This window comes from Bombus terrestris, chromosome 10, assembly GCF_910591885.1.
Source record: "Bombus terrestris chromosome 10, iyBomTerr1.2, whole genome shotgun sequence".
Classification (NCBI taxonomy): domain Eukaryota; kingdom Metazoa; phylum Arthropoda; class Insecta; order Hymenoptera; family Apidae; genus Bombus; species Bombus terrestris.
Window position 1 is genome coordinate 5,484,640 of NC_063278.1, and position 27,898 is coordinate 5,512,537.

General features: G+C 37.7%; 3 protein-coding genes and 1 long non-coding RNA gene across 13 annotated transcripts in view; 2 read left to right on the forward strand and 2 right to left on the reverse strand.

The window, feature by feature from the left end:
• The window catches only part of LOC100642851, a 49,744-nt gene extending 46,276 nt beyond the window's left edge, over positions 1–3,468 (reverse strand). For all 4 annotated transcript variants that reach the window (XM_048409272.1, XM_012312657.2, XM_012312658.2 and 1 more), the window contains exon 1: positions 2,727–3,468. The gene's annotated coding sequence lies outside the window, so the exon portion shown is untranslated. The remainder of the gene's footprint in view (positions 1–2,726) is intronic.
• A 149-nt stretch (positions 3,469–3,617) lies between these two features.
• LOC100643292 (galactosylgalactosylxylosylprotein 3-beta-glucuronosyltransferase I) lies at positions 3,618–6,570 on the forward strand. 3 transcript variants are annotated; one of them, XM_012312661.2, is made up of 5 exons: positions 3,618–3,732; positions 4,431–4,690; positions 5,099–5,619; positions 5,686–5,982; positions 6,048–6,570. In XM_012312661.2, the coding sequence occupies exons 2-5, from the start codon at positions 4,567–4,569 to the stop codon at positions 6,144–6,146; spliced, it is 1,041 nt and encodes a 346-aa protein (XP_012168051.1). In that variant the 5' UTR covers positions 3,618–3,732; positions 4,431–4,566; the 3' UTR covers positions 6,147–6,570. The 3 variants fall into 3 exon arrangements, with proteins under 3 accessions (XP_012168051.1, XP_048265235.1, XP_003398330.1); XM_048409278.1 differs by lacking the exon at positions 3,618–3,732 and adding an exon at positions 4,804–4,850 and having other exon boundaries at positions 4,151–4,690; XM_003398282.4 differs by lacking the exon at positions 3,618–3,732 and having other exon boundaries at positions 4,153–4,690.
• Positions 6,571–6,605: 35 nt separating this feature from the next.
• Positions 6,606–27,898, reverse strand: part of LOC100642967 (fasciclin-2) — a 170,804-nt gene continuing 149,511 nt past the window's right edge. For 3 of the 5 annotated variants that reach the window (XM_048409275.1, XM_048409274.1, XM_048409273.1), the window contains 4 exons: positions 13,076–13,207; positions 12,018–12,087; positions 10,682–10,807; positions 6,606–9,638 (listed from right to left, as the gene is read on the reverse strand). In XM_048409275.1, coding sequence (XP_048265232.1) covers positions 9,497–9,638; positions 10,682–10,807; positions 12,018–12,087; positions 13,076–13,207 — 470 coding nt within the window. In that variant the 3' untranslated portion in view covers positions 6,606–9,496. Of the gene's footprint in view, positions 9,639–10,681; positions 10,808–12,017; positions 12,088–13,075; positions 13,208–22,421; positions 27,807–27,898 lie in introns of those variants that run through there. The other 2 variants (XM_048409276.1, XM_048409277.1) reach the window with 2 other exon arrangements.
• Positions 9,634–23,686, forward strand: LOC125385792. The gene is made up of 2 exons (XR_007225431.1): positions 9,634–9,938; positions 23,425–23,686. It is a non-coding gene; the product is annotated as an uncharacterized LOC125385792 (long non-coding RNA).

Consider the following 27,898-nt stretch of genomic DNA (forward strand, 5'->3'; position numbering starts at 1 on the left):
TCGTCCAACCGTTCCCCGATATTTCCTTGATATTCATTTCGCCATATTGTTACGAGTGGTCGTGTGCTTGGTTCGTTCGCCGCTGTGACGCTCGTTCGTTTCATTCCGGCCTCTCGTAAGAACTTCCCATTTCTTAATGAGGAAACAGCCGACGCGCGGATGGGTCAAAAGAAAACACAAGAGTTACATTGAAGCGGTAACTTAACCGTGGAAGAAGAAGAAGCGTGGAGAAAAGTCGGGATCCGTGAATTGTGTTCCAGACAAACGAGAAGGAGGAAATGTCTTGTACACGCACGCTCCACTCGTTCTTCTTTCACTAGATTCCAAAAAAAAACCGGGCTAATGGGAAATTTTACTTCCTCGAGAGCCTATGAAATGTTCTCAATTTAATGCGAATTTTGTAAAATATCTCGTCCTCTGAATAAGCCGCGAGATGAGCATTGGGGATGAAAATTGATGGAAAGTTTCAAGTGCTGATAAGATAAAACACAGAGTTAGTAAAAATATAACGTCAATCTTGTGGATAGAAATATAGGTCTTTTTTATTCGATCAATTATATCATTCTCTTTATGATAAAAGCTTCTTATGAAAATTGCCACGTGTATTCACACGTCATTTGTATCAAACTCAAACTTCTATTTTAATTCTTCGAATTGGAAATTAGCAACAACTTAACATTTCATTATTCCACACGACCTTTCAGCAATGAACGATTAAAATTCACTTATACATATATACCTGTACAATAATACCCAGTATTAAAGAAGTCATAAGGGATTAAAAGAACGGTCGTTGAAATATATTCGATAGTTGCTTTAAATTAGCAGCTTTCGTGCAATGTCCACCTATCAAGTCATATACTTTAAGCTACATCTCGATTCGATTCAACTTGTGATCCAGTTATAAATTCAACGATAGCTAACCCCTTAAATCATTCTCAACACGTTAAGCACCACCTTGGCTTTTCGTGAGTCTTGCAACTAAAGATTTCGATCAAATAAACCTTATTTCGTATGCACTAGCGAGACATTTGCATTGCAAATGTAGTTTATAACTTAACAATCATCCTTCATCGAATCGAAAACAAAAGCCTAAGATATCTCATGTCAGGAACACTAACAAGTAAATATATAGGGATTAGTACGTAAAATGTCTAAGAATCTCATCCAACCTGTAGCCTATTCTCAATTATCGCATCACCTGATAACGAGACAACAATCACGGTATGTGCCGTCACGCAATATCATCGATGATTTAATCTTATCTCGTCTCGGTTAAAGCCGTCGCGCAAGAATATGTTAAATAACTTACTATGAACGAGCTGAAGAATCCGGAAATATTGTGGACAGAACGTTGTCTTATGACCGAGCTGACCGCATGCCGGAATCACGAGATCGATTACTCTTGCGAAACATGGTCGGAATGGTATCGACAGTTTCCGTAACCTTGCGAAATTATTGAACGAGTGTCGTCATAAGTTGAAGGCACGTTACGTGGAGAACGACCTCAGGCACGATCATTCCCTCTTGGCCTGGCATATTTTCTCGTCGCGTAAATCAGAGGGGCACGTTGCATTGGGAATTAAATCAACGTGCTTCGCTTCGTTGATGGAGATGAAGCAAAACGAGATGGATGGTAGGAGAAGGATAGAACGAGCGACTGGACGATGAGAGAAAAAGAAAGAAAAAGCTGGAATAGATGGAGTAAAGCAAGAGGAACAGGAGGAAGAGTAACCATGGTGGGGGATCAATTTAGAAGCCGTGACTCACTCGACACGGTGACGTCGTTAGCGCACCCCTTCCGTTCTCACCCTCTACACTACCCCTAAAAAAAAGAAAAAAAAGAATAATCCGGTCACAACTCTCTCTCTCTCTAAGCGAGAACTAATCGAGGCCAGTGCACACTACCAGGGGAGAACGAAACGAGAGGGGGGTGTTCTCGACTCTCTCGGCTGGTCGACGAGTCTCGAGTATTATTTCTGGTATTCGTGTATACCGCTGTTATCCGACGAGACGAGGGCCGCGGAGGTGGCACGCGGAAAGTGAAGCGGAAAGGGCACCACAGAGTCATCGTTGTACACGATAACGCCACCGGTCCCTCGTTACGTCGAAAAAATCTCGACGAAGAGAACCGGTGTGTGAAGTTGAGTTTTACCTACGCCCATGTACTTCACGCGTCAGTGATTCCTGTTTACAGAACCGACTGAGGGGGTGGGCGGGAAATGAAGAACGCGAAAACGCGAGCGAAGAGAAACAAGGAAAATTGCAAGGGAAAATGGGAGAGGGTGTAAACGAGGAAGAGGATGCAAAAGGGGAAGTATCCAACGCATCCTCTCGCACCCCCGCGCCCACTAGAGCCAGCGTCCCCTCGCCCCAATTACCGTGCCCATCGCTCGCACCACCTCGTCCACGCTCGTAATTTGCATCCGACCTCTATTTCCTTCATAGCCGTCAAACTAAATACCTCTTCCGAAATCGTCAAGGGAAACTAAGGATCCGGACACTCGGTAATCTTGCACGCCTACGGTAACGTGGGGGATAATGACGAAATTGTTAGAACTAGAATTTACTTAACGTTCCAGAGTATCAACGTACAGTTAACGTTATACAGAGAAAAAGAGAGAGATAGAGAAAGAGAGTAGCAGACGAAATAATGATCGAAGGAAGAAATTACATATATGCTGGACCGGAATGTATGTCCTGGAAAGGAGATTGTTGATACTCACGAGGCACACGATCAACGAGGATCAGGCTCTCGGTTAGGAGACGTCGACTCCTGGATCCTCGACCGACGAGCATCCTATACTCCGATTCCCCTGTTCCACGAGTCCTGGCGTCGAGGACCTGGATGATCCTCCCGTTGTCACTCCCGGCAACACCCACTTTCTCCTCTGGCCTCGTAACCTCGAGGGCCACTTTTCCTTCTCTCCCTTGCCACCGTCACCGAACGAGGCGCAGCACTATTCTGACAGCACCACCACTACTACCACCACCACCACGATATGAGTCTCGACTACCAACGGACACCACCACGATAGAAAGCCACCACCACCGCCACGACCACCACTACCACTGCCACTCGCCACCACGAGTAGCACAGGCACAGCAGCTCGTCGTACCGCCTTGATACTGGCGATCAGTTCGCAAACCAGTTACACGGCATTTACCCTCTTTTCCTGTTCAGAGTTATTCGCGATTGATTCTCGTAAGTAATCATCGAACCACCCTTTTTAAACGCGGCGCGATCGTGCCGTTGTCAAATGTCGTTAGTCACTATTCGCGTTGATACGACGCGTGACCATCGACGAGGAACCCTCTGAACACGAGTCACGCGCGGCAACCTACGAGCATAGGATGATTCCGTAGCTCGCTGCGGAAACTCCACCGTGTGAGCTGGCCTATCTACGCGCCTGTTTGCTCTCCCAAGCCTCTACCCCTTCACGTCCCCTCTGCGCCGCCTTCTGGCCAGTCACGACAGAAATGTATGCGCGTTCCTGACACACGCGTGTCCGTGACACGTCCCAGCATGCGCTCCTCTACGCGCGCCTCGTATGGCACGCGCCCGAATTCAGCCGAATTCGTTCGACTGCAGCCGGTGTCGCTGCTATCCCCATGACTTCTAGGGAATTTATGTTTGAAAAGGTCTATCCAAGGAAGCGGAGATACTCCGTCGTTGGCGCTGTAGATATTTTTCGGTTTCAAAATTCAAGAAGGAAAAATTAGCGATTGAAGGTAATTAATTGTATGGAGGAAAGAACGATAATGAAAAACTTGTTACTGAAATGTTTTCGTTTCATTACTTATTCTATCATGGAATACATTATGTAATTAATTAATATTATAAATTACATTCATAATTTTACTATCTACTGGTTATCATGCTTCTCTTACATAATGATTTACCGACTAATAGTATTAGTGAATTGACATGTTGTAAATTATAGGTTAACATTAGTAATTTGTAACTTGTGACTTGTAAAATTTCACTATTTATATTAGTTCAATTGTGCAAAAAGACCCTGTTTCTTCCTATTTTTCCTTCTATTATTGACATTTATAGAACGTAAAATATACGTATACAAATATGTATGATATTTGTTCTAAATTTGGTGTCAAGAATCCTATGCAAAGTCAGTTTGCATACGCCCTAGGGATTTTAATTCAGTGCATGATACTAACCTGCGAGTAACGTGTAAATGCGTTTGTTTCATTTTTTATTCCTAAAATTCGTCTTTGCTGAAAGTTTGCGATGATCATAAAAGCTTCAACACCGTGTGCCCGTGTCGCATTTACTAAAATCATAAGTGAATTTTGTATGAATAGATCGGAAATATTGTTGCTCTATGAATCTTGCGGTGGCTTTAATTAAACTCTGTTGATAATGCAGTTACAAACTGTGATTATCTTTTGATTACTGCTCATGGTTATAGGATGACTACACGATGTGTCCTTTACGACGCGATTCTGCGTTCAAGGTTAGATCTCACTACTGGCTTTCTTCAAAAGATCGCAACCGCCGCGAATAAATACGGTCAGCATACAGAATAGTGTCATGGCGCGGCAACAATGACGGAAAGTGTGTTCCTCACCGACGAATTCGGTACTAAATTTAATATGTGGGGCCGCTTCCGTTATAAAGGCTTACTAATACTATTCCTGATTAATGTGATTGCGTTTCAATGTTTTATATGTAAGTATTTCTTTACTATTGTACGTAGAGTTGTGCATACACCTCCATCTTCTACAGATAAACTGTCATGAATGTAAAAACGCATGACACATAAATTTGATATGTTATCACAGTTTCTACGCATGCTGCCCGCGATATTCAAGTAAACTTCATGTAGAACGTAAAGTACCTTATAACTTATATTTCATTATTATTATGTCATATATTTGCATTTTGTCGATAATATACAAGAATGTATATATTATAAGATGTAATATATTAGTCATTCTTCTTTTCTCCAATTATTTTTCATTATTAAATAAACAGATCTCGTCTAAATATTAAAAACTGCGATTAATCTTTATTAATTTGCATTCGAATTATAAGTTATTTTCTTGTAATGATGTGTATCAATATTTTTGTTAAAAGATTACCAAGAGAGCTATAAATGGCGAGAGTTAAGGAATAAGTTGGAATCATTAATGATCGAGCAACGAGACCTGTATGGGTTGACGTATAGCGTAATTAAGAGGCTAGAGGGGCATGGCGTGTTAAGCGTAAGGAAACAGGAACCTGCCGAGAAGCCTATGATTTATGCCATTACCCCTACGTTCGCCAGGCCTGTGCAAAAGGCAGAGCTGACCCGGTTGTTGCAAACGTTTCTTCATATACCCAACTTCCACTGGATTGTCGTGGAAGACGCGGGGAAAAAGACCAAACTCGTTGCTCGACTTTTAGAAGATAGTGGTTTACTTTATACCCATTTGGCTGCGGTAACCCCGCCGAATTATAAGTTAGGGCGAAATGACCCGAATTGGAAGAAGCCACGTGGCGTCGAACAACGAAATGCAGCGTTACAGTGGCTTCGGGAAAATCGCAGGCCAACCGACAAAGGCATAGTATTTTTTGCTGACGACGACAATACGTATTCGATTAAATTATTTCACGAGGTAATAACATTAACGATTGCAATCGGTCCAGTCACGAAATCATTACATAACTTATGTGTGTTCCAGATGGAGAAGATACAGAAGGTCGGTGTGTGGCCTGTTGGTCTAGTCGGTGGTTTGATGGTGGAGAAACCAATATGTGATAACGCTACTAATAAAGTAATCGGTTTCAATGCTGCGTGGAAGCCAGAGCGACCATTTCCATTAGATATGGCGGGTTTTGCCATCAACTTGCGACTTTTATTAGAACATAAAAATGCCGCTTTTTCGTACGACGTTCAGGGTGGTTATCAGGAGAGTGAGATATTGTCAGAAATTGTCAGTAGAGATGAACTAGAACCGTTAGCAGATTGTTGCACAAAGGTATTTATTGATTGTTTTCTTTTTATATATTTCATGGTATAAATCAAATAATTATTTGTCTACAGGTGTACGTATGGCACACACGAACAGAGCCACCACAGTTAAACGTGGAACAACTATTGATAAAGAAAGGTAAACGTTCAAATGTAGGTATTGAAGTGTGATAAGAAAATTAGACTGCAGTTTGCTATATTTTGATATAGTGATACTAAGTTTAATAGTAAAAAATATTCCTATTATGATACTAAGTTTTTGAATCTTGAAAGAAAAATTAATTTTATATACGCTTTTTATCATTCACATTTGACCATGAACTTTTTAAATTGAGGGACAATGCAGTGCCATATAATGGGTAGCTGCTTATAGCTGCATATTCAGTAAGGATGTAGAATGTACATATGACACTATTGCATTCTATATATCCTACATTCTACATAGAATATGCTTATCGATAGTATGCATGATAACATGATGGCCTGGGTTACATACTATTGTTAAGCATCGCTTTATTTTACAAATCGATCATTTTTTATATTGTTGAAGAAATGGTATATAGATGAATAAAATTTTTCGTGTAAAAAAATGAAACGATAATGTAGATGTGAATCATTTGACCTTGAAAATGTTCTTTATCCTTTATTAGTCGAGTACGTTTCCTTGACGCGTACAGAAAAAGCATACATAAAAAATATGCCTTAACCTACGAATTTTAATAATGTTTCGTAATAATATTCTTTAAAATGGAAGATGCTCAGTAATACTTTTCGTGGGAAGCTACTTGGGTTACGGATTTTGGCAACGAATATAAAATAGCTAGATAAACGTGTCTTTTCCTCCTCATCGAATCATCGATTCTTGATCCGATGAAGGCTCGAAAATACTGCGTGACAATTACAATGAACAATCCACTATTTTTTTCTCCTTTTTTTCCGATGTAATATATATTCCTTGTGTACCTATAATGTGTACTCGTTGACTTATAAGCTAATAAGTACTATATATTTGGCAAAACTCTGTTTACGGTACGTAAAAAAGCTACCCTGCAGAAAGTGTGTTCGCAGGTAAGGGAATGATGACTCTTTTTAATTTCTTTTTCTTTAGGTAAAGGTACAATTATCTTAAATAAATATACACACATCGATTATTTTTTTCAGTTTACTTTTTCTTCTTTTTTTTTTTGCGAACACACCTTCCAACTTCACATACAACATTCTAAACTTAGCGAACCCTCCTAAACTTATTTCCAATATTTTCTTAAAGATTAGGAAAAACGTTTACAAGCATTTACAAAAACTTATCACATTTTAACTGCGTTTTCTTGAAAAGCCATCTTACACATTAGGACAAAATCGGCATTATTTTAATATTATCGAATATAATAATATATAATGTATATGGCAGCTTTCGATTGTTCTTTTTTCTGAAACAAAAAGATTCGAATCCCTATTACAAATGTCAAATGTTAATTTAGTGTTCAAAGGGAGAAAAGTTTACTTAGCCGAATCGAAGATATCGCTGCTTCGATTACACTATACATACACAGTAGAGAGACTTAATTGTCGAAAGATACATTTGAGACTTATTAAAACGCCATCGCGGTCGACATATCGAATACAACTTCTTTCGGTAACATTTCTTTTAATTTTCGTATTTTACAGCTTTTTAAGTATATTGTTCTCTAACTGTATCAATAATCCGATCGTGATGATATATAATCTTATTGATTACAATTTCATCGCGTAAGCTAACCAGTTCTCGGTTAGATTACTTTCTTACATACAGGGTAACTACATAGGATACATAAAATACTAATAACAAAAAAAAAGGATGTAAAAATGACAGAGACACTAGGGCTGCTTTTGCACGCGATGTCTCGACGATGTAATCTTTACATTGTGAGATATAAATGACAAAAACTATCACGATAAATTAGGACGCGAATAAAAGAAACAATATTTCACGCAAATAATGTTTACTTTGAAGTAAAAAACACAACTACGTATTAATTAACCGAATAAACGTACGGCTCGTAACTAATACATCAGTCATGATTGTTGATACGGCAAGAATATATATAACCATACTCAAAAGTCGAGCGGCAGAAATATTTTTGTAAAAGTTTGTTCATGGCTAGAGGAAACACGTGGCGGTAAATCTTGTCAAAAGATACGTAAACGACGAAACAGAATTTAAAACCGTTTATTAGCTTGAATTATTTGATCGTCACTAATAATCGGTACGATTCGTTTTCATAAGGTTACGCGCTTAAAGGAATCAGTCTTTGAAATCAAGTCATATAACCACGAAATTGATAATTCGTCGTTTAGAATCGTGCCGAATATAATAAGATGCAGCATATTTGTGTTTGTGTATTTGGAACATATAATACGACTTCTAGTCGAAAAACATACATGAATGGAACATGTCGAGGAAATATGATAAATTTTAAAAGTATATATACACAGATCAGAGGTTCTTATAGAATACTGAACCTCGTTGAGACAGAGAGAGAGAGAGAGAGACGTAACCTATTCCGTCCGTTTCTACTTCGTTCGCAAAACTTCTTAAAACTTCAGTTTCTTATTTCTATAATAATTGTTACACCATGTTCCTTCTATTAACGTAGAAGAAACGATATAGAATAGGTAAACCGTTCCTTCTTTTTTAGTTTCGTGCTGTGCACACGATAACACAGTACTACCCAGCGTACTAGACTGCGAGTATCTAGAGGGTGCCTCGAAGCAATGATCACTAATTATCGACCAACTTCTACCAATTTCGCGATTAATTTTGTACATGCTTTCTTCTCGTTTAAGCGATCTATCTACCTCCTCCTTCTTGCAATATTCGCTAAGTTACATTATATCGATAGTTTCCTCTTTTCCCCATTATGATCTTGGATTACAATACGTTTCGTACTTTACCATAGATCGTAGATTACAATTATTTTTTATACGCTTTGGTGACTACATTGGCGAGGAAGGGAAGAAAGTGAGATATATTTTTCTTATACACACAGAACTATCGCGACTGATGAGAAATCATGTAGATGAATTTTGTATCGAGAGAAATCGGTAACGTGCAGGCTTACGAATAAATGCTACAATCTTTTTGTCCTACCTTCCAGAAAGAAGGACAGACGAGAATGTACGAGCGAATTTATCGCGTCGATCTTTGAAAATTCCGCGAATGAAGCAGACGAATACGATTTTGTATTATTTGATCGCGGTGAGATGGCGCGTCGTGTCTCATCTAAGAAACGGAAACCGAGATGTCACTCTGAACACGTCTCGTTGCTCCACGTTCCCGCGCAAATCCCGAGTAGAGTCGCGAATCGTTTTGAAATTCGAATTCGTCAAAGGAGAAGATTCTTAGCAACCGCGAAACTCTGTTTCCTACGTGTACGTTTCGGGATGTACGGGCTTGTCTGTTGTTTTTCGTATCGTTCGAGAACACTTCGGCCAGAAATGGTGTTTCCATGGTTGATTTACAATCTAGTACGCCGGAAGAATATCTAGACCGCTGAATCCTTGCCGACGAAACCAGTTTTTGAGACGGATCTTTTGCCGTCAAACGTGATAGATGTCTCTCGGCGAAGTCCCGAGTCGATGATCGGTGTGATTTTCTTCTCTTCCTTCAGTGGTTCCTTCTCGTCTCTAAAATGTTTCAATAGAAAAAGTGGGGTTATTAATGGAAGACTATTTATCAGCTGGTTGTTATACGGTTAATTTCTAGTACTGGGCATAAAAGAGAGCATGTCGAGATGCGGCGCGTGGTGCAACATCGAATAATACGCATAATGCATGCCATCACTCGTTAGTATTGTGTATTCGCAATTGAAGTATCGTATCTTCGTTCTTCGTCGCGTGTTATATGATATACGATGAAATAACAATGTACAACATCAAGAACAAATATAACTAAAGTTTGCATGATGGAGAACATTCATGAAAAAGGTAAGTGAATTGAAATGTCATTAAATTATTTGTACATTTCGTAGTACATAACAGTGTGCGATATTTACGACTGAAAAATATTCCTGTCTCCACGGTAACGTTTCCACGAGGCAATGAAATTGAATTACCTACTTTCTCAAATCCACGGTTGAATAGAACAGGGTAAATTAGAGTGAATAGTGGTGAGTATGCTACGTAGTTAACGGGCAATTAATATCACTTCAGAGTGTTGATATCTCATGCAGCATAGCCAAAGCACGGGCGAATAATGGCGATAGTTTATGCAGCGCGTATAAAGAGTGACAGAGATAGAGAAAATAGGTAAGCGTTAAATGAACTGAACATGGTGAATAATGTACAGTGTTCTTTCGTTCGGAAAGTGGTTGGCGGCAAAATAAATTACATGTAAAAGAAGGATGAGACGAGGAAAGGAAACAGACAAGATCCTTTCATGCTGCAATTCTAGAAATTCAATTTCTTTTATCGACGGACCGTTAGTTTTGTTTTCATTGATGACATTCTTGAATTACGTATTTGACGTTCCAAGATGTACACTAGCATCGTGGAGCCGAGGAATAAAAGAAAAAAAAAAGAAAATAAAAAATAAAAACGGGAAGAATATAAGAGTGTTAAACAAAGAAAAAAAAAAAGAAAAAAACATCATGCGAAGTAGAAAGCCGTGTCGGAGCCCCTTCGTGAGAGGCCATGCTTCTTACTGATTTTCACTTATGTGTCTCTCTTACATGGCAGTATGTTTGACCAATTTAATGGTATTTTTTCCACTACCCGAGTCTTGGATGGCCGTGACCCCGGCGACATTGGCCATTTTTTGGTCGCAATACGGCAATGGAAACCGCCAACCGTAAAGACTACCGGTAAAGAAAAAAAAAAGAGACAGATGCGAGAGAGTCAAAGTGCCTCCTGATGGCGGGCTAGGTTTTAACGAGTTAACCGGACGATTTAACCACGGGACACTCTACTACCTTTTTGCGGGATAAATATAGTTGCAACTACAAACGTTCGATAAGAACGCTATAAAGGATGCCCGGTTTCGATTTGTCGAGTATCCATTAAGTTCGGACTATAAGGGCTCCTCTTCGTGGTCGTTCAGATTTTTATTCCGTTATTCTGTACCCTCGCTATACTATTAAGAATGAAGGCTGAGATCGTAGAAAGTCTCGACAATTCGAATTCATGGATCTCAGTAAGCACACCGCATTATTTAGAACGCACACGAATGAATATAGAATAAAACTCGCTTTTTAGCAAAATTAAGTAATTATTTAGGCTCAAAAAATTATACGAAAGATAAATTTAAAATATTCTAGTGTAAGGAATGAATGTCTGATATAAAAGAAATATAATAAGCATTTTTGTCGCATCGAATTTAGATAAAAATCTAATTTAATCCTCAACGAGTTGTTGATGATTTGCAGTTGTTCGAATTAAATTACTTAATTTTACAATATTTTACTTTAATATGTACTCTATATCTCAGTAACGGAGACTATACACGAAACGAATCCATTAATGAAAAATGAAAAAAACCAAAGCAAGATTGAAATATCAAAATTCGAGGATCGTAGCAGGATAAAACATCTATAACCAAATGATATCACAATTATATAAAAATATCTTCTTTCCGATATTCGGACCTATTTTAATGGAATTTTTCAAATAAGAGCTATCGAAATTTTTGTTCTTGAAAACTTCGGTAACCCTATAACGAACCGGTACTATTTCCACGAATATTCAGGTAAATCTTTCTTGAAACTCGTACACGTTCCGTAAACTAATTTGCACGTTAGTCACGGCTCCAACAGGAATCTCCATTCGAGTCGCGAAAATTCGTTCGACCTCTGTGATGCGAAAGAAAGAGTTTCACGGAGGTTTTGTAAAAGTTCGATGGTGGGTGCAAAGTTCGATGACACGGTAAATATAGCGCCAAAGACTTGCCAAAGCACAATGTAAAATATATATATAATGTATATAAGAAAGTCAAGTAAATCGATCTAAATATCGTGAGTATGTAGGTATGTGTAACGCGTATCGAAAGAATTCGATTGGAATGAGCCTCACCTGCCAAGTTTCGCGTCCTCTTCGTCTACTGGCTTTCGGCGGGAACGTTCACACACGTAATATATGATTCCTGTAACAAACATTTCATAGAATCATTGAAAAAGACAAGAAAGAAAAATATCGATGTCGATCGTGAGAAAGATTTTCCTTAAAATTAAAGAGCTCGTAACAAAAATGATCCTTGTCCATGTTTCAAAATTAGTTTCAAATTTGATGAATATGTATAACTAGACGATCGTATCTCATTATAGCGTTAATGAAATTTCAAGATGTTTTATATAAAAAGCATAGTCTGTACATGAAACTTTTTGTGATAAAAATTTTTAAATACTTTTGTATAGTTATAAGCCTAGCTTCTAGCTACGAAAATACATTCTGATCTAAAAAAATCCAACAATTTGACGAGGACCGTTTTTGCTACGAGTCTTCCAATTATATTTTATACTAAATTTTTTCTAACTTGATAAAATCTACTTGTCAAAATCGAATAATTTTATATGATCACTTAACGCGAACTAACGTTGCAATTTCACGTAGAATCACAGTTGCACTTTCAGATAAATCTGTGTTGCAATTTGGAACAAGTTTACGCCGCGGGTAATTCCAAATAAATTCGCGCTGCTATATCAAGCAAATTAACGTTGTAATTTCATATAAATCCAGTTTGCAATTTTAGATACGTTCCGGAGGTCGCGAGTGCTAATAAATTCGCGCTGCACATGCATGTAATGCTATGACGTGATTTTAGAATTTACGTTGAAATTGTGAATAGGTTTATGTTGGGAAATTAGGCGCACGTGTGGTACGATTGTTAATAAATTCATTTACACTTTTACTTCGTATTGCATGTACTATAATTTTCTTAGATATAAATTGCGAAGCTCAATATTACCGTTTCAAATGCAACTGCTATGACTATTACGTTGCAACATTTCGCTATAATTTTATTTCGGCTCGTGTTATAATCTTGTTGAATCTAATATTTCTAAATTTTAGAAGAAATTCATATTGCAACTCGTGATAAGTTTGTGAAGTATATGCGAAAAAAATATTCTCACCTGACTTACGAGCGCAACAGCAGATCACGTCGACCACGATAATAATAATGAATATTACCGCGATGACGATACCAATTATGGCTGCGCTTGATATCAGAGGTCCTTGATGATGAACCACAGTTGTGTCTATACCTTGAAGGATAAGAATCATGTATCAGATAAATATCATGACAGAAAATGTACATTTGTTTGTTTGCAATCCGTTAGTGCAGAAGCATTACTCAACGATGTTTGGTGATGATATAAAGAGAAAATCATTCCCAGTTTAAAGTATATTGTTTTACTATTGATTATAAGTTTATGCATTCAAAATAAGGTTTGAAAAGTTTCTTGTCACATAAAAGATATTTCGAACCAGGTTAAAAATTAATTCGAAGTTGTAGTTTAGTTTTCAGTTTTTCTGAATGTGAAATTTTAATCCAATATATGTTTTAATGTATAATGTAAAATATATGCTTATAGTAATTCTTCCTTTCTTAAATAATCCTTTTTTAACAAATATATCTGCCTTTTCATTATTATTCTTGCATCTTCCTGTTAGCTGCTTTACTTTCTTTTATTTCATTCTTAGATAATAAAGATTACGTATGAAAAATTAGAATATAGACATCCTACTTTAGAATTGCGTGTTATAAAATGTTCATATACACGAATCCTTTATTTTATATCATATTCTAACATCTTCCCTATTTTCTCACAAAGAAAATTTTAGTAAACATTGAATTATACGCGATAAATCTATCGCTCGCTCCACACCGAAACTCCATATGTCTGAGAAATCCTACATTCTACATGACAAGAAACCTTCTAAACTTCGCTTCCATCTAAACAAAAACTCCCCTACATTTCACTTAAGTACTTTCATATCCCGCGCAAAGAGACTACATGTTTCTGGAAGCAATAGAAACGAATGGATCTACCGCGAAATTGATATTGCGATCGGGTTTCCGTCTCTAGACCTAGGCACATCACCAAACACGTTACGCGAACGATTAATTTTAGTCTCCTGAAAAGAAAGAAGATCGGCGGAGGGTTTTGGGGAAGTGCCAAAAATCCGTTTTCATCAAAGCGTAGACACGTAAGGAACCAAGAGAACTAAACACACGCACACCAAATCAAACCAAAGCGAACCAACGTATGTGCATACGTATATGTGTATACCAATGAAAGAATGATATCGGTTGTCGAATAAGCGATAAAAAGAAGCGTGATCAAGAAACAATTTTTAAAGAAGAAACAAACAAATATGTATAAAAGAAATAAATATGAAAATCAAGAAGAAAAATGAACTAGACAATTAAATGAAATAGCTGGTGCACAAAGATACATGTGTGATACCAAGCGCGAAAATATAGCGGAACGGAAGAGCGACAAAAGGGTGCGGTAGTCCCTTCTGTCCGACCGGACGTAGAGATATGGGTGCTGAGAAAGCTCAAGGAAGGGGGAAGAAAGCTTCATTCGCTACCTTTCTCTCCCGATGTTAGTTTCTACGCGTCACTAATGTGCTACCTCCACACACATAAAGCTCTTTTAATTTTTTTTTTCCACTGAGTGCCTCTTGCTCGCTCTCTCTTTCTCTCTCTCTCTCCCTCCCTCCCTCTCTCTCTCTCTCTTTCTCACACACACACACGCTCGCTTTTTTGGCTTCAAAAAGTCAACAGAGAGGGACTACTACGATATATATGTATACTTAGCAGATGTATGATACATATTACGCCTGTCGTTCGACTCTTCTGATGTGCTTCAATATATTTACCGTTCTCTTTCGGAGCATGTCGCATCCCATCGTGTACATTTTTGCTCGTATTTGTCCCAAAAATTTTAATTTTTCTTTCGCCCTTCGTTTCTTAGTTTTCGGTGAAACAGGTGGGCGGAAAAATGAACGAGACGGCCGAGAAAGAAACCATCTCAAATTGATCAGCCCGTTTCGCTCGAGTTCTCTTTATCTTTCTCATCGCTGGGTCTTAACCCCTTAATGCTTATGTGTCGTCGCGGTCTGATCACCGAAGCGGATGATTCAATTTATGGTGCGTCGTCTTTTAGACTGTTCGTTTGATGCTGCTAATGTTTTCTGATAGACATTGATGAATGAATAGACTGTTCGTATGAACGGTTCCGATCCATCGATCGGTTCTCCGAACAGGCTGTGTTCACTGTCATCTTCTTTGCCAGTTCTGTTCTTTATGCATGCGAGTGTAAATTCGAATTTTCTTGACCACTGCTTACTGGACTGACATTTATTCCTGTTGGATGGTTGGTCGTCGAGTAATATGATTATTTTATTGTAGAAGATTAATAGGAAAACGTACTCTTTCACGTGCTTTTTTGTCCTTTGCGAATTTTTGCGAATAATCAGACGCTTTGGAATTTGTTTAATAAACAGTGTATTATTTTGAATAAAATACGATATCCGGATATTTAAATCCCAATTAATTATAAGAATTCCAAGATTTACGAGTTTACGTACTTAGGTATAGCTCATTAAAGGAGCACGTTTTCGCTTCGAGCAGATAACAACTTTAGCGATTAGACGTTTTTATTCTGTTCCAGTGTGTTACTTCGTTACGATTATTTTCATTGTCGTTCTCCTTTCTTACGCTAGTGCCGACAGGAACCTTCATTTGTAATCCTCTTTACGATACAAAGAATTCATTGCAATTATCCCTCGAACCAAATTTCATAATACGTGATTTCATAATTTGTTATACTGATAAGAACGTCCATTTGTAATCCTCTTTACTTCCTAAAATACAAAAACTTGGTGGCAATTATCTTGGAATTTAATTTTGTAAAATAAAGGCCGATGATTTCTAACATAAAATTCAATCGTCGCATCAAGGGGTTAAATCTCGTAGAACCAACGATATTCCTAATTTCTTCTTTTCATCCTATCATTAATATTTTCTATTTGTCTTTTATCTCTTATTTTGTCTTCTGTTACGGTGTACTCAACAATCTCCACAGCGAAGCGGAAACAATTTGATGGTGGCTTCTTTGCTGGCTGATTTATTTGGCATTGTATTCCTTGAACACTCACATATATATTTCCATACTCATATTTACAATAAGTGTTTTCCACAGGTGAAACGATAAAACGTTTGCCCTCGTTATAAATACGAATGTATATATATATATTATATAGTATATTAGGCACTAGGCTAGCACATAATCCTTGCACGTAAGTATGTTTATCTCTTTTCTAAACATCTGCCATATACATATAATATTTATATGTATATATATATTTATATATATATATACGTTTGTACATATACATGTGTATGCTGTATACAGATCGCAATTTAATATATATATATTCGTCGGCAATTACACGTGAATACCGCGAATCCTTTTAAAAACGCTGGATCTGATCGTGAAACGCGTTCCTTTTCAATCTTCCTTCTTTTATTTGATCGGACAAAGAGAAACGAAATGGCGCTCGAAAGACAGTGCACGCATTTCAGTCCATGGTTTTTCGTTTTCTCCTCGGTCTGCGTTTCATCCTCTAGTTTTATACGGCAGTCAACGAGTCGTCGAGTCAGTGGAGATAAATAAAATACAGAAACGTGAAACACCTGATAAATAGCAATTTGATCGACAAACTCTAATTAACCGATGCTTAAAACGAACTAGTATTATACTAAAATCTTTGAAGACATTTCTACTTATGCTTTTTTAATTTTATTCCCTTGAAACATGGATGGTATCTTTCTCCAAGCTTTTGCAATTGCTGACAGTATATCGTAACATTTATAGTTTCGTTTGAGCTACATATTTCAAGGATGAAGCTATCGACGAACATACATCGTCAGTTTTTAAATCAGAACGTATCGATTTCTATAAAGAAGATATTGGAAAATTAAGATTGCTTTTTATTGATAATGGATAATTCCATAGTATATTGAATGAAGTATTCTGTTACATTTCAAAACGTTGTATTTTCAAGACACCAAAAGCTTTTAACTGATCCCTGTATGTATTTTCAGATACTACACTCGGCGAATAGAATCGATAAACGTAGCTTTTAAGTTTAAGAAACTTTCAAATTGAAAGTTACTTTTGTTGCAAAAATTGCAATATTCCATGCAGACCGATGCAGTCACAAAACCGTGAATCACAGCGTCGAGTTTGTACTTCGAGTTAGGATTAGGTTTCAGCTAGATTAGATCTGGGTTAAGTTTGGATTAAATTTCAGAAGTTCCCTAAATTCAAATCTAATATTTCCGGTCTCTACTCGTTTCGTACGTATTATCAGAAAATACACGTATAAATTCGTCAAAAATTTCCTATGCCCTAAAACAAAATTTAACCTGTATCCTACATCTTGTAATTTTCTCACGACCACTGACTCGACTCGCACACGTATTTCGTCATGCAAATAACAGCTATTTCAATAAACGCCATCGATGATCAATTCGACATGTCAACCAAAGAAAGACATTTATTATAAGAAGAAAAAAAGAGAAAAAAGAAATGTTTCCTCGAGTGCTGCAATCGACAGGATCGTGGCTCGGTTATTACCATTATACGTTGTTGCTCGAAGGACCAGCTCTACTCCATTTCCTCGCCAGAGGAAAATATCCGATGCGAAATAGACGGGAGGATTGAAAATTGTAACGGTCGACGATAGGATCGAATAAGAGGGATAGAAAAAAAAATGTCCACGTGGAAATGGAGGCGACTGGCGAATGGTGACGAATTTCATTTTCGAGGAACGATTCTATGCGGCAGAAATTAACGACAGCAAAATTGTGTTCCTCGTGCTGGCTTTGTTCATTTTAATGCTCGCTTGTGAAAATTTGCTCGTTTTTACAAGTCGTTCTCCATTCTGCTGTCCGATTCGCTATATATCGGGACAAAGAGAGGGATTGCAATATATACGACGACTATAATTTCCACGGAACAATGTAATAACTTCATGCGTCCATCAACCAGTCTCGTGAAATGACTTCGAGCTTACTTTGAATTTTCGTACTTCGACGAGGTGCTGATCGTTGGAAGAAGTTGGAGGAAGTCGGTAATTCGAAGTTCTTTAACAACCGCGTGCAAGAGACGAAGAAGATGCCTATGAAAAGGAGGAACATCTTTCCAGGAAGGTACCGCACTTGTCCAGCACTTAAGTCACGATTGCGTTATCGCAATTTCGCGATGCACACAGCAGGAATGCCATGTGTCTCGAAAATAGATTCATGGCTCTCGACATTGCACGGTGCGCTTCATATCGCGAGCTAGCTTCATGTTGTTGCCTCCTTGACTCTTCTCCTTCCTGCGTTAAGTCACGTTCATATGTCCGTCCTCGTTTGGAAACGCGTCGCCTATTTATAACGGGCTCTCTGTTTCGGGGCGAACCGAGTTCCTCGAACGAGCTTGCGCTCGCTGTACGCAAAAGTATTGGCACTCAGAGATTATAATAAAGTAGAGATGTTACTTCGTTTTGGAGTTATCCGGTATGGGTTCTACGAGTCGTTTTTCTTTCCTTTTATTTTGGTAGAATTTAGGGGAGTTGTAGGAATTTTATGGAATTATGCAAGTTGTTTCTTAGGAATTTGTGTGTTGGGATATATGGCGCTTGATATAAGAAAGAAATTGATCCTTTACTTTACTGTATTTTGCAGGAATTTAGAGAATTATGGAATCAAGACATTGTAATTTTTGGATATTTGGTATTTCTGATAAAGAAAAGAATCAATTTAGAGAATTTCATGGAAACAAGATACGATTTCTGGACATTTGGTACTTGTGACATAGAAAAGGAGTTTTTTTTTTGTTAAGGGAATATGATTTTCTACTCTGACAGGAATTATGTGTAGCATAATGAAGGAAAAATGAAAAGTGTTAGTCGCAGAACTGGAACAGAGGTAGAAGTTGCAAAAGATAGTAAAATTTATGCAAATGGAAGATATTTACATGAACGTTGCCATGTTGAAATATAGATATATGGTAGTTATTCATGGAAGTTTTAGGAAGGCATGAATTTTACACTAAAAAAAAGTGCAATGCATTAAATATTATGAGAAAAGGTATAACTCAAAGAACAACTATTCATAGAAAAGTTACATACAAATGAAAATTTTGTTCAACATTAAACGAAATATATTTCAAACCATTTTTGAAGATTTAAATTTCCTATCAATGTATATACATCCATAGCCTAATCATTACGCAACACATTATCCTAAACCACAGTTTCAGATTGAACAGATTGAAAAATTGCTTTCCTTACGTTTGCTTATCTGTAGCCTTCATATTTATATATTCTAACACTGATAACACGTTTGATCTGAAACTTACAGACTTTATCTTCCTATTATTGTCCAAAAACATTGTATTTAGTTTGCAATTAGCAATTGAAATTAAGAAAAGAGCTTCTACCATTCCGCGTCAGACTGTTTTACGCGAGTTCATAAACAATTTCACAGCTACAACAGCTCTTTGTGCCAACACTTTCATCGACGATCTTGCGCGTTTTTTCCACTCGGAAGCTGAGAGCCGGGAAACAGAAGGCGTCTCTCTTCGCCGGGGCCCATTTGCATCCTCCTCGAAATTATCTCACCGACGCCGGTTTCTGATCTTCCCGACCGAAGCAGTTTCGCGGCAGACTCTGCGGCGTTTTAAGTTACAAAATTGCATCTCCGCGAGACGCGGTAAGCTACACAAGAAGAGAAGGGAAAAGAGAAGATCGAACAAGAGGACAGGATGCAGTTTACCAAGGTTCTTGCGCTCTCTATTATAAGTTACTGGCCGCGAGGCCAGCCTCCGGAGTTTTAATTGCGTTACAAGCGAGCCATTATCCCGAGTTTCACCGATTAATCTCGAAATCTGCCTCCTATCCGCGCGTTTTCCCGCTACCATCCTGACTTCCCGGTTTGGTCAAGAAAACTCACGCCAGATCAAGAGAAGTTAATCAAACGATACTCTCTTTTAGTAGATTCGTCCCATATAATGCAAAGGTTGATCAGGAAATATTTGGTTTGTTAAATATATTTTGATATTTACTAAATGGAGGAGGAAGTAAGAAGGCAGATATTTTGGGAAATTTCAAAATTTTGATGATAAGATAGTATAATAAGAAGTTTGATAAAAAATATGTGGATTGTAAGTATTTCCTTGTTTTTGAAGGGAAGAGCTCAAGAAAACGACGTTATTTATGAATGAGCAAAGAAATAGAACAAAATGCTGATTATGAATGAATAGAAGAATCCTAAAAGGCTATGATAGAAGAGCTATGATAGAAACCTATTTATTCAAATGAAATTTTAATTAGTGTCAAATGAACTGCACACAGAGCTGATTTATTTGAACACAAATTTGCCTGAATGAGAAATTAAATAACCTTCTATTATATGAATTATTATATCATTTTCAATTAATCAAATTAGATAAAGAGAAATCTCCTGTAGTTTCGAAATGACCATTCCAGCGTATAAAATAATATTTGATGAGCAAAATCTGATAACAGTAGACGTCAGAAATCTTTTCATCGCGGGAACCTCACAGACATCTTTGCACAAACGTGCAGATGAATCAATCAGATAGACGATTAAATCGTTTAAACGAAAAAAATAGTGGAATCGAATCAGGTCACCGAGCAATTTCACGTGGTCTTTTATTTCCGGAGCTGGTATCGTCCAAACCGGAGCGGCTTCGCCATTAACGCGTTCGTGAATTATATTTCACGGTGCGGTTTACCCAGCCACGAATACTCCGGATGAGACTTGCACAGCCCGATTTTTATCGATTTTCAGCGTGGTCAGGACGTGGAAAATACGTAGCCTGACGAAAATGCGTTCTACCGGTTCGTCTCGTAACGTAGTATATCCGTCGGCCGACGAAGAGAGTTAAAACCCATTATTTTACTCTTTTTCTCGAAACTGGATTGGTAATTCTGCCGAAACGTTCGCGAACGCGTCGTGAAAAAGGGAGATTCACGCAATCTCGACGATTCGCTCTCTCTTTCTCTTTTCTCTTGTATTGTCCATCTCTTCAAAAGCGATTTAACTTGGGCAAAATTAAGTTAGGACACGGTTGAATCAAATCTCATTCTAATGGAGCTTCGTGGATGTACGACGGTGCTACAAATTACGAGAAATCCTCCTCCACCTCCTCATCTCTCTCTCTCTCTTTCTCCTTCCTCCGCCTCTTTTCTCTACGTTTGGCAATCGTTCAACGAGCCTAGCGGATCGATCGGAAAAGGACAAGGATAGGTTTTCGCGAGACTCGAACAGCAGAAACGATTTTCTCGCTCGTTTCCGTCTGATTCTGAGGCGACCTATTGTCTTTGCCGGCACGAAAACGCTTCACGCGCCGACGAGCACGCTCCTCGTGCCGCGAACCTTGCTCAAAAGCAGCCTCGAAGATGAAAACGCTCCTCTTCGTCTTCGACCGAGAGACGAGTTTTACATGCCGTGCACTGTGTCTATTCGCGTCCCTCTTTCTCTCTCTGTTTCTCGGGCGCGCGCTACCGGAAGCGACTCGCGTACCTCTACGCGCTCTTTACAAGAGGGCGAAGTTGAAAACGGTCGAAAGTCGAGAATTCCGTGTTCGAGACGCGAGGATTCGAGGAACACGCGCAGATTCGCGAAAACTAGTCGCGATGCGATCCCGTGGTTCCGGGGAAGAAGAGGTTCCTCGAGAACTAGCCGGAAGTGGGATCGGTGCCTCGTTAACTACTGTTTCTTCGTCGAGTTCTCGCGTTTGGGAATGCATACTCTGTTCTGTTGAACGAGTTTCCCTTGCAGACTCGACGAGTTGCGCGAAGTTGAGGTTTTAGGTGACTCGTTGATATGCTTTTGAGAAATATTTTTTTCTTTTGATTAAATGGATGGAACGGCCGTGAATAGAAAGATGTGATTGATAATAAAGTAGATGTTGGTGCATGGTTATACAGTGCGAATATGTGCGTTGATATTTAAAAGGATAATTCACGAATGTTTTATTTTTAGCATAAATAAGACTTTCATAAATTATGATTTAAGATGGCGATGATTGGAGTAGATTAAGTAACATGTTGCCCGTCAGATGAATTTTGGATGTCTCTGTGATGGATTTGGACAAACTAAGCTTACGTTTAGGAGACATCTCTACTTTTTCATTAATTTCAATTAAAGGAACACGAGGCGTCAAATAATGTTTTCACCTAAACCGTCAAAATATTTGGTAAAATCCCGATATTTTATATCGTTACCATAAGATTAAAATTAGAATATTTTTAGACGTAGTCGAGATCTGTTGAATGCTATAAAATATTTGAAATGCAGTTTCTTATTTATCTCAGAATAGTCAGCCTAATAACATAGATGTATATCAATTTAAATAAATCATCAATGTATATTAACATTCACCTGTATACTTGTACGACTTTTATTTACCAATTTCCAGCGCAAATTTTCGTCATATTTCGTCTAAACAAAAAAAGGTCACAAATTTTCAGAGCAAAAAATTCCGCCCGCTTCTTCTCGGAACCACAGTGTTTCTTCTTGCATTGTTCGATTCCATTTCATAGAAATCGCGAGATTTTTCATCCATTCACTCGTATAATACATCTAATATACATTCGTTCGTCTCGGCACTCGAGAATCTTAGGCCAGCTCAGGATTCGATCGATCACAAAGAAAAAAAAAAAAAAAAGAAAAGAAAAAGAAAAAAGGAAAGCGATCAAACATACACAACCCACTTGCGCCTTTATCTTCACGGCCGAGCCGGTTCACGTGAAATATAACCTCGTACGACTCGTTTACATGAATCTAAAACGCGACATTCTGGGCGAACGCTCGACACGCGACAGTTGAATCGTGTACGATCATTCATTCCCTCGTGCTGCCACCAGAGATATTCCCATACTAGCGATATCTTTTTTATTCATAGAAACATGATAGATCGCACGGACAACGATATTCTGGTGCAGGTGCTTGTTATCATTTTCAATGGAATCGGAAATCCACAAAAAAGTCAGCCGCGTAATTCGTTCCAAACGCTCATCTTCTACCAATTTATGGAATGAAATTTCTTTTTCGTTGCATTTACTTTGCGATTTATGGAAATCTTTCAGATGTGTGTTTTAAATCTTATTTGTATAATGATTTGAGTAAGATTCGTAGGAAGTTTGTGCATTGATAATTTGAAAGATATTGCTGAACAAAGTTTATTTAATCCTGCTCTATTATGTGCAACGATAGCAACTGCAGAGAAAATATAAACCGAGTTTCCTTGCATGTATCTTCTAATATTTTTAGTTTCTTGATTTAGTGCCAGCTTGTAGTAAAAAGTTAACGATATATGTATTTACTATTTTTAGACAAAATAAAATTGAAATGTTAACATTAACAACGCGTCTTTTTTATCATTTTTAGCATGGTTAATTCGTTAAAACTACTCTGATGGAACTTTGGATGGATGAAACTACTCTTGGAACCGCGCTGCCAAGTGCATTTCCGTCGGAGCGCACGTGGATATATCGACGAGGACAACGACGATGGTCAGTTTGTAGACGGCCGTCGCAGAATAAAATCGGTAAGGAACCAGTTCGCCTTTCCTTTCCCTGCTTCCTCTTGCAAATTTTAATTAGTGCGCTCAAAGATATAAATCATTCGTTTCGTGTATTACTAACAACTATTCCCATACGAAAAAAGAGGATATTCTGTACAAAAATGTTGTTGAATAGCAATAATTACTGTGCGTAGTTTGATAGACCACATCCGATGGAACACATTATCGTACAATGAATAAGAAACCATTGATATATACAAAATCGTGCACCAGAAACTCGTTGCGTTTATGCTATGACCGATATACATGTTGTACATATATGTATGTATGTATGTAGCTGAAAGCTGTTATCAACAATGTTATTACACATCTGTCGCTATTAGAACGTTCACCCACTTTCGTTCTTACAATTCTTCTTACACCTAAGCACACTCAAATAATGTGTTAACATACAATCGCTGGTCACGTGGAATCCCTCGAGTACTTACAAAGGTACGTGGTGTGTTCGATGGAATGAGAGTGTCGCCAACGAAAAAGACAGGCGAACGGCGCTAAATTAAATGAAACGAACGGTACCAAAAAAGAAATAATAAACACGATAATAGAAGAATCAACAAAACTAAAGAGGCATTTAAAAAAAGGGAATAAAATACAATAAAAAATATATATATATATGAAACAATAGAAGCGCATGCCATGCGATCGTAATCTAACATCTAACAATAAGAAAACCCAAGGCAAGAGCGAACATTTAAGAGATCGAGGTTGCGACGACCCTGTCGCATTCGTTGAACGATGACTCGCGATCGATACTCGTGGACTCGTGGACAAGGGGCCATTTGTATTTCAGACGCGACAGAGTATTCAGTGTACCGTGTACCTCGAGACTCGATGCTCGATATTCGATTTATTTGCCTCTTATGAAGCACCTTTCCTTCTCTTTACTTCTTTTTTTTTCGTTCTCGTTCTTTTGCTTCTCACTCCAACGAAAAGAAAAAAAAAAAAAAAGAAAAGATACGTACAAGTCAGCGTGGATGATCGTGGCGACGTTCGTAATCGATAATCGTGACGGTGGTTGTGACGATAATACTAATGGTAATGACGATACACACGATATACAAAATAAGTGCGGTCAAGTAAACTAATTGACGACGATATTGACAATATATAGCGACGATGGTAATAATAACAATAATAATGATAATAATAATTATAGTAAACCGTAGCAGTAGCGTACGTCGTGAATATAATAATAATAATAATAATAATAATAATAATAATAATAATAGTAATAAAATAATAATAGTAAATAACGCTAATAGCAATGGTAGAATTAATAATAATAATAATAGTAATAATCGATAATCATAACACACATCATGCGCACTAAACACGTATGGTCCAAGAGCTAATCAAGCAGGACTAAGTCCGATCACTTGGTAAAAAAGTTAATGAAAATTTCCCAAGAGAGAAACAATGAATAACAATTAAAAATAAAAAGAAAAAAAAATGTATTAACCATACACAAGAGGAGAGAAAAAATCGTATATGCAATCTGGCTGAAAAATGAACCCAGTTAAGAAAACTAATTTTTAGGCGCAATCTAAAAGTATAAATGGTTAAGAAAAAAAGGTGCTTTCTCCCGTTTCGTGCGGATATTCTACCATTTGGGTTTCGGTTTATCGTTTATAGACATATTTAGCTTTTTATTCTTTTTTTTTTTTTTATAACTCGCGAATAACTCGTGTACTCGGTCACGATCATATTTATCGACGATCATATCGTGTCGTCGTGTTCACATGTCCTATGTGAGTTCTTTTAAGAAGTTGAGGGGTTCAGTTCAGCGTGAAAACACGCGAAGCGTGGTTTAAGTAAGTCTAAGTATTTGCAAGTGTATCTTTTTCTTTGGCTCTAAACGTGTAAAAACTCCTCGGATGTCCCTCCTCGAGAAAATTGGTAAAAAAAACCCACAAACAGAAAAAGAGAAAAGTAGTTAGCCACAGGCAGGTCAGGCTATATGCAAAGAGCGCTAGTTCAGCTCGGACGAAAACGGATTTTTCGCGGACGATTTATCCCGGTGTTTTTTTTCTTTTTTTTTTGGAATTTTCTTTTCCTCAACGGACGTGTTGCGTCTGTAGAGAAATGGTAACGAGTTGCGTTCGTGTTTCTACGTGTACACCACGAAGAAATTGTTTCATCCCTGTAACTCTACTCGTTGTTCCTTTCCTTTGTCCCGTTGAATCGTTCGTTGCAAACCGAACCGCGAGAATCGCGAAAAATTCCATTCCAAAAATATTTGTACTCTACTAAGTGGCGAGAAACAAGAAAATACCCTTGGCAGACCCGACATTAAATACAATGTTAGCTAGTTTTTCGAATAACGTTTCTTATTCCTTTCGAAATATTGAGCAAATTGTATTAGATTGCTGCATAATTTCTGTCCGCCTCTTCGTTCACACATGTAAGTAGACTATCAGTGTTACAATAAACACGTATAACATTGTTATATAAGTTGATATAATATAAATAGTGTCTTTAGAGTTTACAGAACAAACGAATAAGATGTTTTCATTGATCTTTTAATCAAGCATTTAAAAGGTTTTTTTTTTGATAATGACTAGACTGTGAATATTTATGCAAATTTGTATTTATATGAAAATAATTAAAAGAGTATGATTCGCTTATTAAATATAATTATGACTACTATGCTTTAGGTGTTTTATGTAGTTTTGCATTTCATGTGCATTTGATGCCACATTTTCACCAACGGATTTTCACTTCTTTTTTTCTAGCAGAGAATAGTTTGGACGGAAGAAATTAAATAATTTCGAGGCCATAAGATATATAACGAGTCCTTTCTTAAATGACAGATTCCAAGATTTTTATAAAAGAGGCATAACGCACATAAATATATCGTGTAAATTTGTAGAAAATTGACTCTCACGAGCCAGAATTTACGAAGCAACCTAATACATATATATTCGTTCTTATTCCCTGTCGACGATCGAAAAGTCGAAAATTCAATTGTACGAACACTCCTACACAATGTGGTGAACAGTTTTGTCTTCAATGTAGTACCTTGCGCGTTTTAACACTAAGCATTTGGCAATTTAAGGCAATAAGTGTCTCAGCCTCTTAATTTAATGTTATGTTAAAATGAATTCACGATGCACACAACGATACATCTAATGCATCGATGATCGTGATATTATCCTTTGAATAAATTGATTTTCGAGCTGGACACACAACGCTATTCTGCAATTTACTTTGAATAATTCGCGAATATTCACAAATTATAATATTCCACCCGAATGTTGTCCCGATCCGATCATCAATCTACATTATACTAAATCTTCAATCACGTGCGAATCCTTCAAACAATAAAATTTTGCCTGGAAATAATGCTAAAACACGAAACCGTACATTCCCTAGACAAAAAAAACAAGGTAACGACGCGAGCATACGAACAAGTATACCGTTAAGACGCGCTACTAATTTACAACGGATTACGATCATTTTCATTTCTCGTTTCCTCCACTGTTTTTCAACACATCGAACATCATCGAATCCCACTTATTCGCTAACGTTTCTACGTTGGAATGTTGTGCACCGGTCTAACAATAAGTGACTCACTTTACAATAATCGTTAATCGCGCGCGCGCGCGCGCGTGTGTGTGTGTATGCGTATGTGTGTGTAATTAGTGTTTGGTTTGTGTGCTAGTTGCGATACATCTTTGCGAACTTCACGCGCGTTCGACAAATGAAACACGCGGTAGAAACACGTTTATAGGGTAAAAAGTGAAAACCTGGCGAACACGGAACGTATTACACGAGAATTTCTTTTCTCATCTCTTTTTTATCCATTGTGTTTTGTGTCTCTGGTTGTACTCTCTCTCTCTCTCTCTCTGTCTCTCTCGCTCTCTCTCTCTCTCTCTCTCTGATATTATATAGCAACATTCGTACGTTCGTATTCGCATACCACTTTTTTTAAAACGTGTACACTATAAATTGGAAAGATTAGAGTGTGAACAGCGACCGTTTATGACATTGATCTCTTTTAATATTTTCTGCATTTTTATTTTATGTTTGTTTCGTTTACTTTTTCTTTCTTCTTTTTTTTTTTTTTGTTTCTTTTAAATAGCTAGAAATAGGATCGTTATTGCTGTAGCAATGGCGGTCACGGTGAGCTTGCGAGTATCTCCAGCGGAAGTAACTATATTGTAGTCCACATTGGGGCCCGTAGGTTCTGAATGATAAAAAGTGACTTGTAGAAGGATCGTTTTTTTTTTTCGTTGTGTCTTGATTATGTTTTTTTTTTTTTCTTAAAGGAAGGGAAGA